The sequence below is a fragment of the Phodopus roborovskii genome, unplaced genomic scaffold (assembly GCF_943737965.1).
Source record: "Phodopus roborovskii unplaced genomic scaffold, PHOROB, whole genome shotgun sequence".
Taxonomy (NCBI): domain Eukaryota; kingdom Metazoa; phylum Chordata; class Mammalia; order Rodentia; family Cricetidae; genus Phodopus; species Phodopus roborovskii.
In genome coordinates, this window is record NW_026126636.1 from 5,302,599 (window position 1) to 5,316,900 (window position 14,302).

Genomic DNA, 14,302 nt, shown 5'->3' on the forward strand with positions numbered 1-14,302 from the left:
CTTAGAAGACCTCCAGCCCCCAAATAATGACATAGAGATTTATTATTAATTATGCAAGCTTGGCCTTTAACTTAGGCTTATTCCCAACGAGCTCTAATAACTTAAATTAACCTGTTTCTGTTAATCTACATTCTGCCACATGGCTCTCTACCTCTCCTCCATCCTGTATGTCTGACTTCCTCCATGTCTCCCTGGCATCTCTGCACCTAGATTCATGCTCCTGAGTTCCTCTCTCTGCCTGGAAGTCCTGCCCAACCTCTTCTGCCTAGCTTTGACCATTTGGCTTTTTATTAAACCAATCAGGTGCCTTAGGCAGGTGAGGCACAACATAGACACATCTTCATGCTGAGTAAACAAATATCCTGCAACACTTAAGTGCCAATAAGACATTGAAATACTGTGTTTTAAGTTAGAGGTGATGTTGGGATGGTTGTCCGAGGAAGGACATGGGTGCAGCAAGAGGACCTAAGGTCCAGGAGGGAGGGGGCGGCACGGCGGCGGGAACAGCGGTGCATGGAGGACGTGAGTTTAGTGAATGTCAGCAAGAAGCTATGGAGGATTCGGGATGATCAGATGCTCAGCCTAACTTACAGAGCTGAGAACCAAACTGAGGACCTGTGTAAGAGCAGCAAGTATCCTAACTGCTGGGCCATCCTCTCTCCAGCTCCATTAAGACACTTTGGAGATCTGTTTATGTGTTTGAGTGTCTTTGCCTGCACGTATGTATTTCACTACTTATATTCCTGGTGCCTGGCTCTGGAATTGTGGATGGTTGTGAGTTACCTTATAGGGCCCGTGAATTGAACCCAGGTCACCTACAAGAACAGTGAATATTCTTAACTGTTGAGCCATGTCTCCAGCAGTAGATTCATTTTGAATTTTGAGACTGTGTGTGTGTGTGTGTGTGCACGCATGAGAATATAGGTGTTGAGGCCAAAAGAAGCATCAAATCTTCTGTAGCTGACGTTAGAGGTGGTGGTGAGTTGCCTGGGACAGGTTCTAGGAATCAACCCTGGGCCCCCTGCAAGATCAGCAAGTGCTTGTAACCTGAGCTACCTCTCCAGCCCTTGGGAGGGCTGTTATTCTGAATGAGGAGGAGGTGCTGACAGAAGGTGCTATGATCTCACTATTTTATTTATTTATTTGTTTGTTTGTTTGTTTATTTATTTATTTATTTTCCCTCCTGGTTTTTCGAGACAGGGTTTCACTGTGTAACAGTCCTGGCTGTCCTGAAACTTGCTTTTTATACCACGCTAGAGTCTTATAGAAATCCTCCTGCCTCTGCCTCACTAGTGCTGGGATTAAAAGTGTGTGTCACTGCTGCTTGGCTGTCCTCACTATTTTTAACAGCAACATTGTTACTAACTGTGTGGAGTGGAACTTGGGCTGTGGCAGCAGATCTAGTAGGCTATACAGCATGGTGGAACTCTTTAGCCAGTAACGGCTCTGAAGAAGATGGTTGAGATACTGGAAAGAAAACGACATCTGTACATGGTCTGAGACTAGAGCTGAGAGCTGTTGTTGGTGCTGCCTTGTTTATATTCTCTTATACTTTTCTTAGACAGCTCCTGGATGGTGTTTTGAATAAGTTGCCCACCAGAGTTGAAAGAACACGGCCTTCCCCTTACTTTTCTAACTCTCGTCATTGTCTCTCATCTCATAACCCCTTCCAGATTCCAATGTTGTGTTGCCAGTTGTTTAAATTTTCATTTCCTTTAGCTGTCACTTCCAGCAATTCTCCCTTCTGAAGTGTGAGCATGACCCTCCACTCTCTTCTTTTCTTACAGATTGGGTGTCCCCCAAATCTGTACTCCCAAAGTACGGTCACAAAACTAAATCACTGCAACAAAAGGTGGCAAAAAAACATACGCACCCCAACATTGAGGACAGCAGGGCCAAAGGTAACAGAGAAACCACAGGCCGCTTGGAGAGGCAGCAGGACCATCAGGAGGGACATTTGCGACAAGCTGGAGTGACCCCCGTTGAGAGGCCCAGTCCCATCCAGTGCACAGTCCACAAAGAAGCTCACGCTGGAGGGAAACCCTGTGAATGCAAGAAATGTAAGAAAACGTTCATGTGCCGATGGTGTCTCACTGAGCATGAGCAAACTCACAACAAGGGGAAAAGTATCCAGTGTGCACAATGTAGGAAGGTCTTTAACTGCAGGTCAGACTTAACTATGCATCAAAGACTTCACGAGAGCAGAAAGGGCAATGAAAATAAGAAAAGTGTTACTTGTGGTTCTGATGCTTTGAAACCTCAGAGCACTCACAGTAGTGAGAAACCTCATAAGTGTAAGGAATGTGGGAAAGGCTTCCATTCTACCTCACAGCTCAGTCACCATCAAAAGCTGCATATAGGTGAGAAGCCCTACAAGTGTAAGGAGTGTGGGAAGGCCTTCCCCTCTATTGCACAGCTTAGTCTTCACCAGAGAGTGCACACTGATGAGAAGTGCTTTGAGTGTAAGGAGTGTGGGAAAGCCTTCACCCGCCCGTCACATCTTCTTCGTCACCAGCGAATCCACACTGGTGAGAAGCCTCACATGTGTAAGGAATGCGGGAAGGCCTTTCGTTATGACACACAGCTCAGTCTTCATCAGCTCACTCATGCTGGGGCTAGGCGCTATGAGTGTAAGGACTGTGACAAAGTGTATAGCTGTGCCTCTCAACTCACTCTCCATCAGATGGTTCACACTGGGGAGAAGCCCCACAAGTGTAAAGAGTGTGGGAAAGGCTTTATCTCTGACTCACACCTTCTTCGACATCAGAGTGTTCATACTGGCGAGAAGCCCTATAAATGTAAGGAATGTGGCAAAGGCTTTCGTCGTGGCACAGAACTTGTCCGACATCAGAGAGCCCATACTGGGGATAAGCCCTATAAATGTAAGGAGTGTGGAAAGTCCTTTACTTGTACCACAGAACTCCTTAGACATCAAAAAGTTCACACCGGCGAGAGACCCCACAAATGTAAGGAGTGTGGGAAGGCTTTCATTCGAAGGTCAGAGCTAACGCATCATGAAAGAAGCCACAGCGGTGAAAAACCCTATGAGTGTAAGGAGTGTGGGAAGACCTTTGGCCGTGGTTCTGAGCTTAGTCGACACCAGAAAATCCATACTGGCGAGAAGCCTTACAAATGTAAGCAGTGTGGGAAGGCCTTCATTCGTGGCTCCCACCTTACCCAGCATCAGAGAATTCATGCAGGACGGAGGAGTGAATGAGGGAACACCGCCATCAGAAAGTCCATACAGTTAGAAGTCCCTGTGATGGCTAACACATCATAGGGTTTCTCATTAGCACTGGCATCCATACTCAGACCAGTTAGGGCCACAAATGATTGGATACTGGTCACCAGTAAGAAACTTTACAGTTACAGAAATGGTGGTGACTTACTTGTTCCAGAGTTTACCGTGAGGCTTTAGTTTATGAAAAACTGGGAAGTCACATGAATGTAATAAAAGTAGGATTGTCCTTTCAGTGGTCCAGAGCCAAATAATGCCTCAGGGAATTCACACCAGGGACAAACTGAGGAGGCGGTAACATCAGAGAAATTAGTTGTTAGCCTCAGGAAAGAATTCATAATCATACAAATGGAATCTTTCATACTTAAGGCCACATTTTCTATTAAAAGTACAGCACATTCTTCGTATTTTATGAAATATTTTTGAGTTTATTCTATAAAGGAAGTGTGGGAAAGACTTAACCATGTTTATTTTTTACTCCCCCTTATTAAGAGTTTGCACAGGGTAAATTACTTACTAACTTTTAAATTCTTTTATAAATTAGCAATGGTAACATCATGTGTCTAGTTGTACTGTGAGGATGTGTTTAGTTTGTGGAATAGCCAAATGCAGCAAGGCATGGTGGTGCATGCCTGTAATACAAGCACCTGGGAGCCAAAGGCAAGAGGAACACAAGTTTGAGGCTAGCTTGAAGAATGTCTCGAAGAAAAAAAAAAGTATGCCAAAGATAGCTGCTTTCTTTGTTATTTTCAAAAGTGTGAACTTTTATATAACAGCCTTATAAAGGAAAGCCTTACACATCCAGTGGTTGGAGGGACATTTTGCATTGACTGCTTCAGAACCCTTTTGAAGACAAACTGGAAGCTTTCATTTGTACTTTGCCCTTCTGCCAGTCAGAAGGCTCACAGTTGCAGTGCAGCCCAGTTGCTGGGAGGTGGGGAGATTTTGATGCCAGAAGTGTTGTGTATGCGATGAAGGTGAAATTGAAATTAAGTAGGCTGGATGGACAAGCAGAGGCTGTGGGTTTTGCCTGTCTGCAGGCGTTACCATTCCCCTCTGCAGTGTTGCCAAGCACTTACAGTCTGGTCCTCTCAGTGGTGCGCTTGGTCTCCTGTGTAATAGAGGATCTGAGCAGGAGTCCACAGTGGGCTTAAGTAACAAGACATGGGAATGGTCTCAGCTGCAGGGAGCGCATCTCTACCGACAGGTGGCGCCTGATTTGTATTGTAATCAAAAGGGTGTGAGGCTGAGGCTGTCACAGGAATACATTGTCATTGACATTGTGGCTTCACACAACCATGAATCACCCTTTCTCTGAACTTGCAGAATAAGAAATGCATATATTGAAAATTAATACTCAGCTCTTTACAGTATACCTAACTCTTGGAAAATTACCATTTAAGATATTTTTACATATATATTCAGTTTCAATAAGATATGGTGCTCATTATATATTCTGCTTTTGTAGTATATGACATAGAGAAGCATTATTTTCCAAAGTATTTTCTTAGCCATATTATTGAAATATGTATTCACTTTTGATTTAGTAAGATATAGGATGTTTACTTATAGCATTTGATAGTGTATTTTTATATCCTACTTTTTACAATATATCTTAAATCCTGGACAAGTATTGTTTTCCTGAATGAAGTTTCCTGAATGAAGAACCTGCTTAAGGAACTGCACTAATTCCTCTAAAACTGAGTCATCTGACAGCTAAAAAAAAAAAAAAAAATCTTCTACCTCTTCAGGACACAGGCACTCACCGCTGTGAAGGGAGCAAGCATTTTTACCAAATCTAGTCAGCTGTTTACAAACTTATTGTACTTAATAGACTAGCAAGTCTGATCAGAAGCCAGTAAAAGAGGAACATGGTGCTTTGTGCAGATGTGTTTGTAGACATGCTAATAAGTAAACTTGTGAGTAATAAAGCAGCTGGTGCCTGCTGTGAGGGGAAGTGGCCTCCCTGTCCACACACAGACTTCCACTTGAGAATAGTCTCTGTCTGGTGCAGTTCATCTGCCTCTCATTGTAGCATTATGCTAATCAGCAGACAGACTACTGCTGACAGTTTATAACAGAATTCAGGTAGCAAGTGGGTGTGTCGTGTGCACACGTGTGTGGAGGCCAGAGGTCGGCCTAAGATGTCCTGCCTCAGGAGCCACCCACTTTGGGTTTTTGGTGCAGGACCTCATGAGGAGCTGGGGCTCACCAGTTGGGCTCAGCTGGCTGAGCAGTGAAGCCCGGGGACCCGTTTGGTCCAGTATCCTTAGCGTTGGAATTAAAAGCAGGTGCCACATCGCCCAGCTTTTTCATGTGGGCTTTGGGAGATTTGGAACTCGGGTTCTCATGCCCAGCGAGCTCTTTACTGACTGAGCCATCTCTCAGCCCATCGAGAATTTTTTAAAAGGGGGAATTGATTACTGAATTTTAATCTGCACTGGTATATTAATTTAATAAATCTAAAATTTATTCTAAAAAGAGAGCTTGCACATTTTTATAGGAATTAATTAAAGCAGTTTTTAAAACGGTGATAGTAGTACTGAATTCAGTGTTGGAAGATAGCTCTTTAATGTTCTGCTCAAGACTTGAATGTCCTCTCCCAAATGTATGTGTCATGATGGACCTGAAAGCTAGAATACACTACAGTGATTTTGTTAGAGAAGATGCTGACTGCACGGTCCTAGGTGCCAGTGGCCCGTGGGTACTGCGCACCCTTGCTCAGACTCGTCTTGGTAACAGGTCATGGTAGGGAGAGTGTATCAGATGGGATTGTGCATACACACAGGAGCGCAGCTTCTTCTCGCGTGCTAATCCACTGTAGACATCAGTACTTACAGAGCTAACTCACTGCACGTGATTCATATGAGCCGTGTGTGCTCAGCCCAGTCTTCACCAGTCAGTGTTCAGGTTAGTTTTAGCATCAACGATGAGGTCAGGACACGGTGTCCCCACATGTTAGTGTTCCCGCTTCTGTAAAGCAGGTGAATTCCTGCCGTTGAATCCTCGCCTTAACAATAGATTTGAAATGTACTTGGTGCCTTATTGCTTTTGTGTAAAGCTTGCAATCATCTCAACCAAAGTTTGTGTGCTTCCCAACTTTGTCAACCAGGACTGAAAACATGCCTTCCATTTGCACTACCTTAACTGCCAGCAAGGCTGAGCATCTCCCGGGCCTTTGGGATGTTTGAGCTTTGTTTCTGTGAATTGCACATTGTTATCCATCTCCCTTTGTAAAATTGGAGTTGTGTTTTTTTTTTTTTTTTTTGAGACATTTGTACAAACAGCTAGACAATCCTATTACCACATTAGCAATTTATTGTCTTAGTCTAGCGTATGTCATTTGCCCTTGTTTATATTAAGATGTTACCACATGTTGTTTTCTGAAGGGCCAGGCAGTATTTCAGGCTTCGGGGGCCTGTTTTCATGCAGCCTTTGCAGCATGGAAGTGCATCCTAATGGAACCAGTGGCTCTCGGCCACTTCTACCACATCTCAGACGTTTGCCAATGTCCACAGGCATTCTTGTTTGTCACTTTAAAGATGATTGCTGCTTGTGTCTAGTGGGCAGAGGCCAAAAGAGATCATTCTCTGTGTCTTGTGATGTACAACACAGCCCCGAAAGAAAACGATGTCAGCTATGTTCCTGGCCAAACAGAACTGGATACCACCGTGTCAATAAAACTTTCACAGAAGCAAAGCAGCTGGCGTATTGTGCTTATAAATGTAGTTTTCTCACCCTTATTTTAAGTAGCTTTTGTCTGTATGCTGCTTTACTGGTTTTGTTTCTGAGTTATCTTTCATCCCAAGTAGTTTTCTGTATTTTATGGCCTTAAATCTTCCTTCCTAAAAATACAGAGGATCAGTAGCATGTGTGTAATGACAGCCCAGTATTTTTGAAACATGGGTTTTTGTTTGTTTGGTTTTGGTTGAAATTATATGAAATAAACATCATTTCAGAAAAATATGCTGAAGTCTCACTTTTTCTTCGGTACACTGGGTCTGTAGGATCAAAGTCAAATGCACACATGGGTGATGCCCAGCCTTTAGACTTCTGAGTAACAATATGCAGGATTGACAAGGACACACCTAATTCTTGTTGTACCTGCTCTCTTCCATTTTTATGTATTATAATCACTGAGATGGCAATTGAAGCAGATAAAATCTTTGTTTTAAGCACTGGGAGATTTAATAACAATTTTTCACTTAAAGAACATTCAACTAAACCAGCGAGCCATGCTTACAATCTGCACAACTTAGGAAGAAAGTATAAGAGATTAATTACTGTGGGCCTGGTGTTCTGTGGGAAGTGGCACACTTCTGCTGTTCCATGGATGAAGGATGAGAGGCTGCACACTGACCACCTTGAGAGGAGCATGTCTGCTGTCCGGGTGTGTGCCACCTGGAGAATCTAGGTTGCATCTGCCAAAGCAGTGGAATCCCAGTAAAAAGGTGACAGTTTATGATCCAATGTTAGACCTACAGCGAGTTCCAAAAATTGCAGTGGAAGTTGCAGATCCAGAGAGGAACTGGGGAGGCCCAGAGTAAGGTGCATGGGCCCCGGGTACTTCCTTGGCCCCAGCACAAACCACAGACCAGGCAGGAGACCAAAGCTGACTAAGGAAGGTGTCTGACCCCAGAGGAGACTAGGGCTGGAGTCTAGGGCCCTAAACACCAGCCTCACAAAGGGAAACAGCACCTCAGCCCCTTGATTAAATCTTCTGAATGAATACCGTACACTCCTGGAAAAAGAATTTCTAGGAAAAAAATGTGAGAAGCAAAACATTAATACCAACTGTGCAAGTCCCATTGTAGAAACACAAAACAAGGTAATATACATGTCTTCACAAAAAATTCCTAAACCCATACCAATGGCTCCCAATGAAAATTATTTGGAAAAACTTCCAGAAAAAAGACTGAACATAGTTATAATTGCTCTTTTAAACAACTCAAAGAAGACATGAATGTACTTCAGGAGAAAAAAAGAAGGAAATCATTCCAAGATAGAATTCAATAAGGAGATAACTAAAAAAAAGAAAAAAAAAAAAAAAAAAAAGCAAGCAAGAAAGAATGAATGAAAACAAATTATTCTGGAAATGACAAACTCAGTAAGCCAAATTAAAGATCCAGTGGAAACCGTTAGCAATAGAGTGGGTCACATGGGAAGCAGTAACAGGGCTGGAAGACAGGGTAGACTGACAGGTCACTCAATAAAGGTCAATAATTTTTGAAGAGAAAAAAGGGGCTGGAGAGAAGGCAGAAGGCATTGATGGTTAAGAGCACAGGCTGCTCTTGCAGAGGACTTGGGTTCAATTCCAAGAACCCCCATGGTGGCTCAAAATCTGTCCAGTTCCTGGAAGCCAATATCCTGTTCTGGCCTTTGTGGACACCAAGCACACAAGTGGTACACATACATATATGTAGGCAAGCGAGATGGTGGTGCACGCCTTTAATCCCAGCTCTTGGGAGGCAGAGGCTGGTGCATCTTTGAGTCCAGCCTGGTCTACAGAGTTCCAGGACAGCCAAGGCTACACAGAGAAAACTTGTCTCAAAACAAAAAGCAAATCTTGTATACATACATGGGTAGGCAAAACAGCCATACCCATAAGATAAAAAATAAAAGTTAAAGTACATAGAGTTCTTGTTCACCAGCCAAACACCAACTCTAACTATGGACATGGAAGGAGGAGGGCACAAACACAAATTTTTAAATCTCCATCAAAAAAAAAGTCACAGACCAAATGAACACTCAAATTGATGCTCTTTCCTCCTCTCTCTCTCTGTCTCTCTCTCTCCCTCTCTCCTCCCCTTTCTCCCTCCCTCCCTCCCTCCCTCCCTCTCTCTCTCTCTCTCTTTCTCTCTCTCTCTCCCTCCCCCCAGGCAGGGGGAGGCCAGACTGGGCCTCGAACAAAGACAAAGAGCCACCTGCCTCTGCCTCCTGAGTGCTGGGATTAAAGGCGTTCGCCACCAACACCCAGCTTCAAATTATTCCTTAAAAGAACGAAGTTTCTAAATTATTTTTTATGAAGCTGCTTTTATCTTGATAGCAAAATCAGATACAGACTAAATTCAAGGTCATATTTTCAAAGAGCATGAAAAGTTGGCTTTATTCCAACAATGCAAGGATGGACATGTTACGTGCACGCCAATAAGTGTAATTTATCACACAACCCGGAGGCAGAAATCAACAAGCGTTTCCATAGATGGCAGAAAAGGCCACTGATAAAACCCAACATCACTTCCTCTTCAGAGGTCCCCAGCATCCTTATGGCAGTTCCCAACTGCCTATAGCTCCAGTTCTAGGGACTCCTGTGCTCTTTTCTGACCTCCTAGGTCACCAGGAATTCACATACATAACATACACATGCAAGCAAAACATTCCTAAATGGTGACTTAGCAGTTAAGAGCTCACAGTCGGGTACCTGCATGCATATCGTGCATATACAGAAGAGCAGACATACAAATCTTTAAAAGGACTATGTTTGACGGGCCTATAGCTGGCATTATACTAAATGGAAAAAAAAACCAAATACTTCCACTAACTCAAAATAGGCAGGGGTGTCACGCCATCCATTATAGTCAGTGTAGTGCTTGAAGTCCTAGCTAGAGCAACTTAAGAGAAGGAAATAAAAGGAATTCAGATGGGGGGTGGAGGAGAGAAAGTATCCCCTTTTGCAGATAGGAGTCTACACATCCAGAGATACTAAAGACTCTTCATTGTTAATGAAAAACCTGATTGGCTTATAGCAGGGCAAGAAGAGATTGGGCAAGACGAGCTGACACAGAGAACGATACGAGGAGGAAGTGAAGAGTCAGGGGATTGAGAGTCGCTGGCAGATGCAGAGGGAGCAGGAGATAAATGTGCCATGTTAATAAAGGTACTGCCACGTGGCAGGGGATAAATAAGGAATTTGGGTTAACTTAAAATGTAAGTGCTAGCTAGTAATAAGCTTGAGCAATCGGCCAGGCATTTGTAATAATATTCAGCCTCTGAGTCAGTTATTTGGGACTAGTTAGTTGGGACAGGAAGCGTTCAATTACAGACTCCAACACAAAACTCTTAAAGCTGAGAAACCAAAATTAACACACAAAAGCCCCCCCCATGTGCCAGTAACAAAAAAACATGTGGAAAGGAATTCACAATGAGCACAAAAATAAAACGAAATGCCTGGGAATAAATGGAGCCAAGGAAATAAAAGACTTCCACAATGAAAGCTTTAAGATGCTGGAAAAGGGGGTTGGGGAAGACACTAGCAAATGGAAAGATCCCCCAAGCTTGTGGGTTAGAGGAATTTAGTCTTATGAAAACGGCCTAAAAGGGGGGGGGTGGCCATTCTAAAATACAATCTACAGATTCAATGTAGTCCCAATAAAAATTCCAAGAGCACTATTCATAGGCACAGAAAAAACACACTAATTTATATAAAGACTTAAAAAAAAAAAAAAAAGATAGCCAAGCAGCCCTGAGTAATGAACACTGCTGGCGTCATCATGATGCCTGATTACAAATTATACTACAGAGCCACGGTGATAGAAACAGAAGAGAATCGAGGACCCAGATACGAGTACAGGCAACCACAGTAACTCGAGTTCTAACAAAGAAAAGACAGTATCTTCAACAAATTGTACTGAGAAAGCTAGATTCCAATATGAAGGGAGACGAGAAAGTAGAAAGGGACAAGTTGGGAGAAGGTCAGCAGATATGGGGGTGGGGGTGGGACAACTGGCGATATTAAGGGTGAATGTGACCACTGTACATCGAATACACCTACGAAATTGTTCTCAAGGGCTGGAGAGATGGCTCAGCAGCTAAGAGCACTGGCTGTTCTTCCAAAGGACCCAGGTTCAATTCCCAGCAACCTAATGGCAGCTCCCAACTGTTTGTAACTCCAATTCCAGGGGACCTGACATCCTCACACGGTCATATATGCAGGCAGACAGCAATGCATATAAATCTTTTTTTATTTTTATATGTTCAATTAAAGAAAAATAAACTAGCTCACATATTGTACTTATTTTTCAATCTAAAGTTTCCACTTTTCTTTCAGACTGGCAAATTATATCCCTTGAGGGATGCAAATAAAGCATCTCAGGGAGCTGTCTCAGGAAACTCACACCCACATCTTGTGATGCTACTGTCCCTTTCCTATATGACCCTCCGTCTAAATACTTAATAAGCTTTGTTTCCTGTGGTGGTTTGAATGAGGATGCCCCTTACAAGATCATAGATTTCAATGCCTGGTCACCAGGGAATTGTACTACTTGAGAGGGGTTAGGAGGCGTGGCCGTGTTGGAGGAAGTGTGTCACTGGAGATGGGCTTCGAGGTTTTCAAAAGCCCAAGCCAGGCTCAGTGTCTCACTGTCTTTCTGCTCCTTCTCCAGCACCACATCTGCCTGCATGTCACCATGTTTCCTGTCATGATGATAATGGACTGAACCTCCGAAACTGTAATCAAATGTTTCCTTTATAAGAGCTGCTGTGCTCCAGTATGTAGACACTCATAAGTAGATATTAGACATAAAGCAAAAGATAACCAGCCTATAGTCCACAACCCCAGAGAAGCCAGGAAACAAAGACTCTAAGAGAGACATACATGGATTTCCAGAGAAGGGAAAAGAGACAAGGTCTCCTGAGTAAATTGGGAGCATGGGGGGAGGGCAGAGGGAGATAGAGAAGTGGGGGGGGGGAGAGGGGGAGTGGAGAGGAGAACATGGGGGCTCAGGAAGGTCCAGCTGGGGGAAGGACAAAGGGAGAGTAACAATAACCATTATGCGGTTATTGAGAAACCTGGCATTAGAGAAATTCTCAGGAATCCACAAGGACGACCCCCATCTAAGAATCTAATCTATAGTGGAGAGGGTACCTTAACTACCTTCCCCTGTAATCAGATTGATGACTACCTTAATTGTCATCCGATGGGAGATGCCATTCTGTAAATATGTTTCTCTTATTGGTTAATGAATAAAGCACTGTTGGCCAATAGGGAAGCAAGATAGGTGGGACTAGGAGACAAGGAGGATTCTGGGAAATGTAGGTGAGAGATGTGATGTGATCTCAGGAGGAGAGGACACATGAGTCAGGCATTCGTGGTAAAATAAGACCGTGTAGACATACATATAATATATTAGTAACTACGGGTTAATAAGACAGAGCTAGCCAGTAAGAAACACTAGTAACCATCCAACAGTTTCATAATTAATACAAGTCTCTGTGTGTTATTTGGGGCTGACTCGACTGTGGGATCAGGCTGGTGGGAAAGTGCTTGTAACAGTCATCATAGAACCTTCATCCAGTGACTAATGGAATCAGATGCAGAGATCCACAGCTAAGCACTGAACCGAACTCCTGAAGCCCAGTCGTAGAGAGGGAAGATCGGTAATATGAGCAAAGTGGTCAAGACCATGATGGGGAAACTCACAGAAACAGCTGAGCCAGCTAATGGGAACTCACTGACTCTGAGCTGACAACCGAGGAACCTGTATAAGACTGAACTAGGCCCTCTGAATGTGGCCTAGTTGGGGGGCTTGGGCAGTTTGTGAGGCCACTAGCCGTGGAACCATTATTCAATCCTAGCACATCAACTGGCTTTTTGGAGCGCATCCTGTATGGAGAGATACCTTGCTCGGCCTAGATAGACGGGGGAGGGCCTTGGTCCTGCATCAAGTGATGTGGTAGACTTCATTGGCTCCTCATGGGAGGCCTCACCCTCTCTGAGGAGTGGATGGGGGTGGGGTGAAAAGAAGGTGGGGGAGGGGAGGATGAGAGGGAGAGGGAACTGGGATTGGCATGTAAAGTAAGATTGTCTTAAAAATAAAAAATAATAAAAAAGAGTTACCATGCTCATGGCATTTCATCACAGCGACAATACTGACCAAGACACTTCCCTCTGGCTCATCTTGATGTTTATTGCTTTTGTTTATTGTGTATTGTGTGCAGATGTCCCCACATGGAGATCTGGAGACAATCTGTGGGAGTCAGCTCTGTCCCTCTACCTTTTGGGTCCCAGGGATTGAACTCAGGTGGCCAGGCTTGTCAGCAAATGCCTTTATCCCCTGAGCCATCTCACTGGCCCATTCATTCATTCATTCATTCATTCATTCATTCATTCATTCATTCAGTTATTTAGTTATTTATTTTTGCAGTGAGTGAAGATCCCAACTCTTCAAGCTGTTGGTGGCCGTGCTGTGCTCTGTCTGGCCACCAAGTCTTTCTGGCATGCAACCAAAAATGGTGCCGATTGCCTTCTAATTGGGGGGGGGGGCAGCGGGGCTCAGGAGCCTTCCCAGGTAAAACTCACATGGAGGTAGCCATCCTCTGGAGCTGGGATGTGTTTAATACCCTGTGGCTTCTGAGAGGGGCTTCCCCCCCCCCGCATTGGAAATCCCTGAAGTGGTAACTGAGCTCGGTTTTCCTCTCTGTTATCTCTGCCCTGCCTGTAAGACAGGCGGAGGCAGCATTGGCTGAGGTTATCGTCAACCCAGTTCCGGAATCTGTACTTGGGAGGTGAGTGCCCCTGTCACTGTGCATAACCCTGAGCTGGGTGAAGCCCTTGATGGTAGACTGGCCTGTTGGTCCCTGCACGGAAATGGACCTGAGACAATATGCACACAGGCCGTCATCACATACCTGCCAATAGATAAGAGCAAGTAGAGTTTTTTCAAATATTTACTTTTTATTTATGGGCTTTTTTTTTTTTTTTTTTTTTTTTTTTTTGGAGACAGCTTCTAAATTGCCTTAGCTGACCGGGAACGCAAAGACCTACCTACTTCTGCCTCCTGAGTAGTGAGTGGGATTAAGGGCACCACACCTGCCAAGCTTTCCTTTATTTTTAGCTTGTTTTGAGGCAGGGTTTCTCTATGTAGCCCTGGCTGTCCTGGAACTCGCTCTGCAGACCAGGCTCATAGAGATGCACCTGCCTCTGCTTTCCAAGTCCTTTATTTTTAATTGTGTATATGTGCATGACTGTTTGGGGGGAGGGGAGGGGATTGGAGATAAGTATCTGTGAAGGCTAGAGGGGGCATCAGACCCCTGAAACTGTAGTTACAGGCAGTTGTGAGCTGCCTG

The 14,302-nt window shown here is 44.1% G+C and overlaps 1 protein-coding gene across 1 annotated transcript; it reads left to right on the forward strand.

The window, feature by feature from the left end:
- The first annotated feature begins 426 nt into the window (after positions 1 to 426).
- LOC127238911 (zinc finger protein 568-like) lies at positions 427 to 7,204 on the forward strand. The gene is made up of 2 exons (XM_051207684.1): positions 427 to 619; positions 1,788 to 7,204. The coding sequence occupies exons 1-2, from the start codon at positions 427 to 429 to the stop codon at positions 3,215 to 3,217; spliced, it is 1,623 nt and encodes a 540-aa protein (XP_051063641.1). The 3' UTR covers positions 3,218 to 7,204.
- Positions 7,205 to 14,302: the final 7,098 nt, after the last annotated feature.

Coding starts and splice junctions, on each gene's coding strand:
- LOC127238911 (XM_051207684.1), top strand. CDS start 427: ATGGTTGTCCGAGGAAGGACATGGGTGCAGCAAGAGGACCTAAGGTCC. Junction 620..1,787: donor GAACCAAACTGAGGACCTGT/GTAAGAGCAGCA, acceptor CTTTTCTTACAG/ATTGGGTGTCCCCCAAATCT.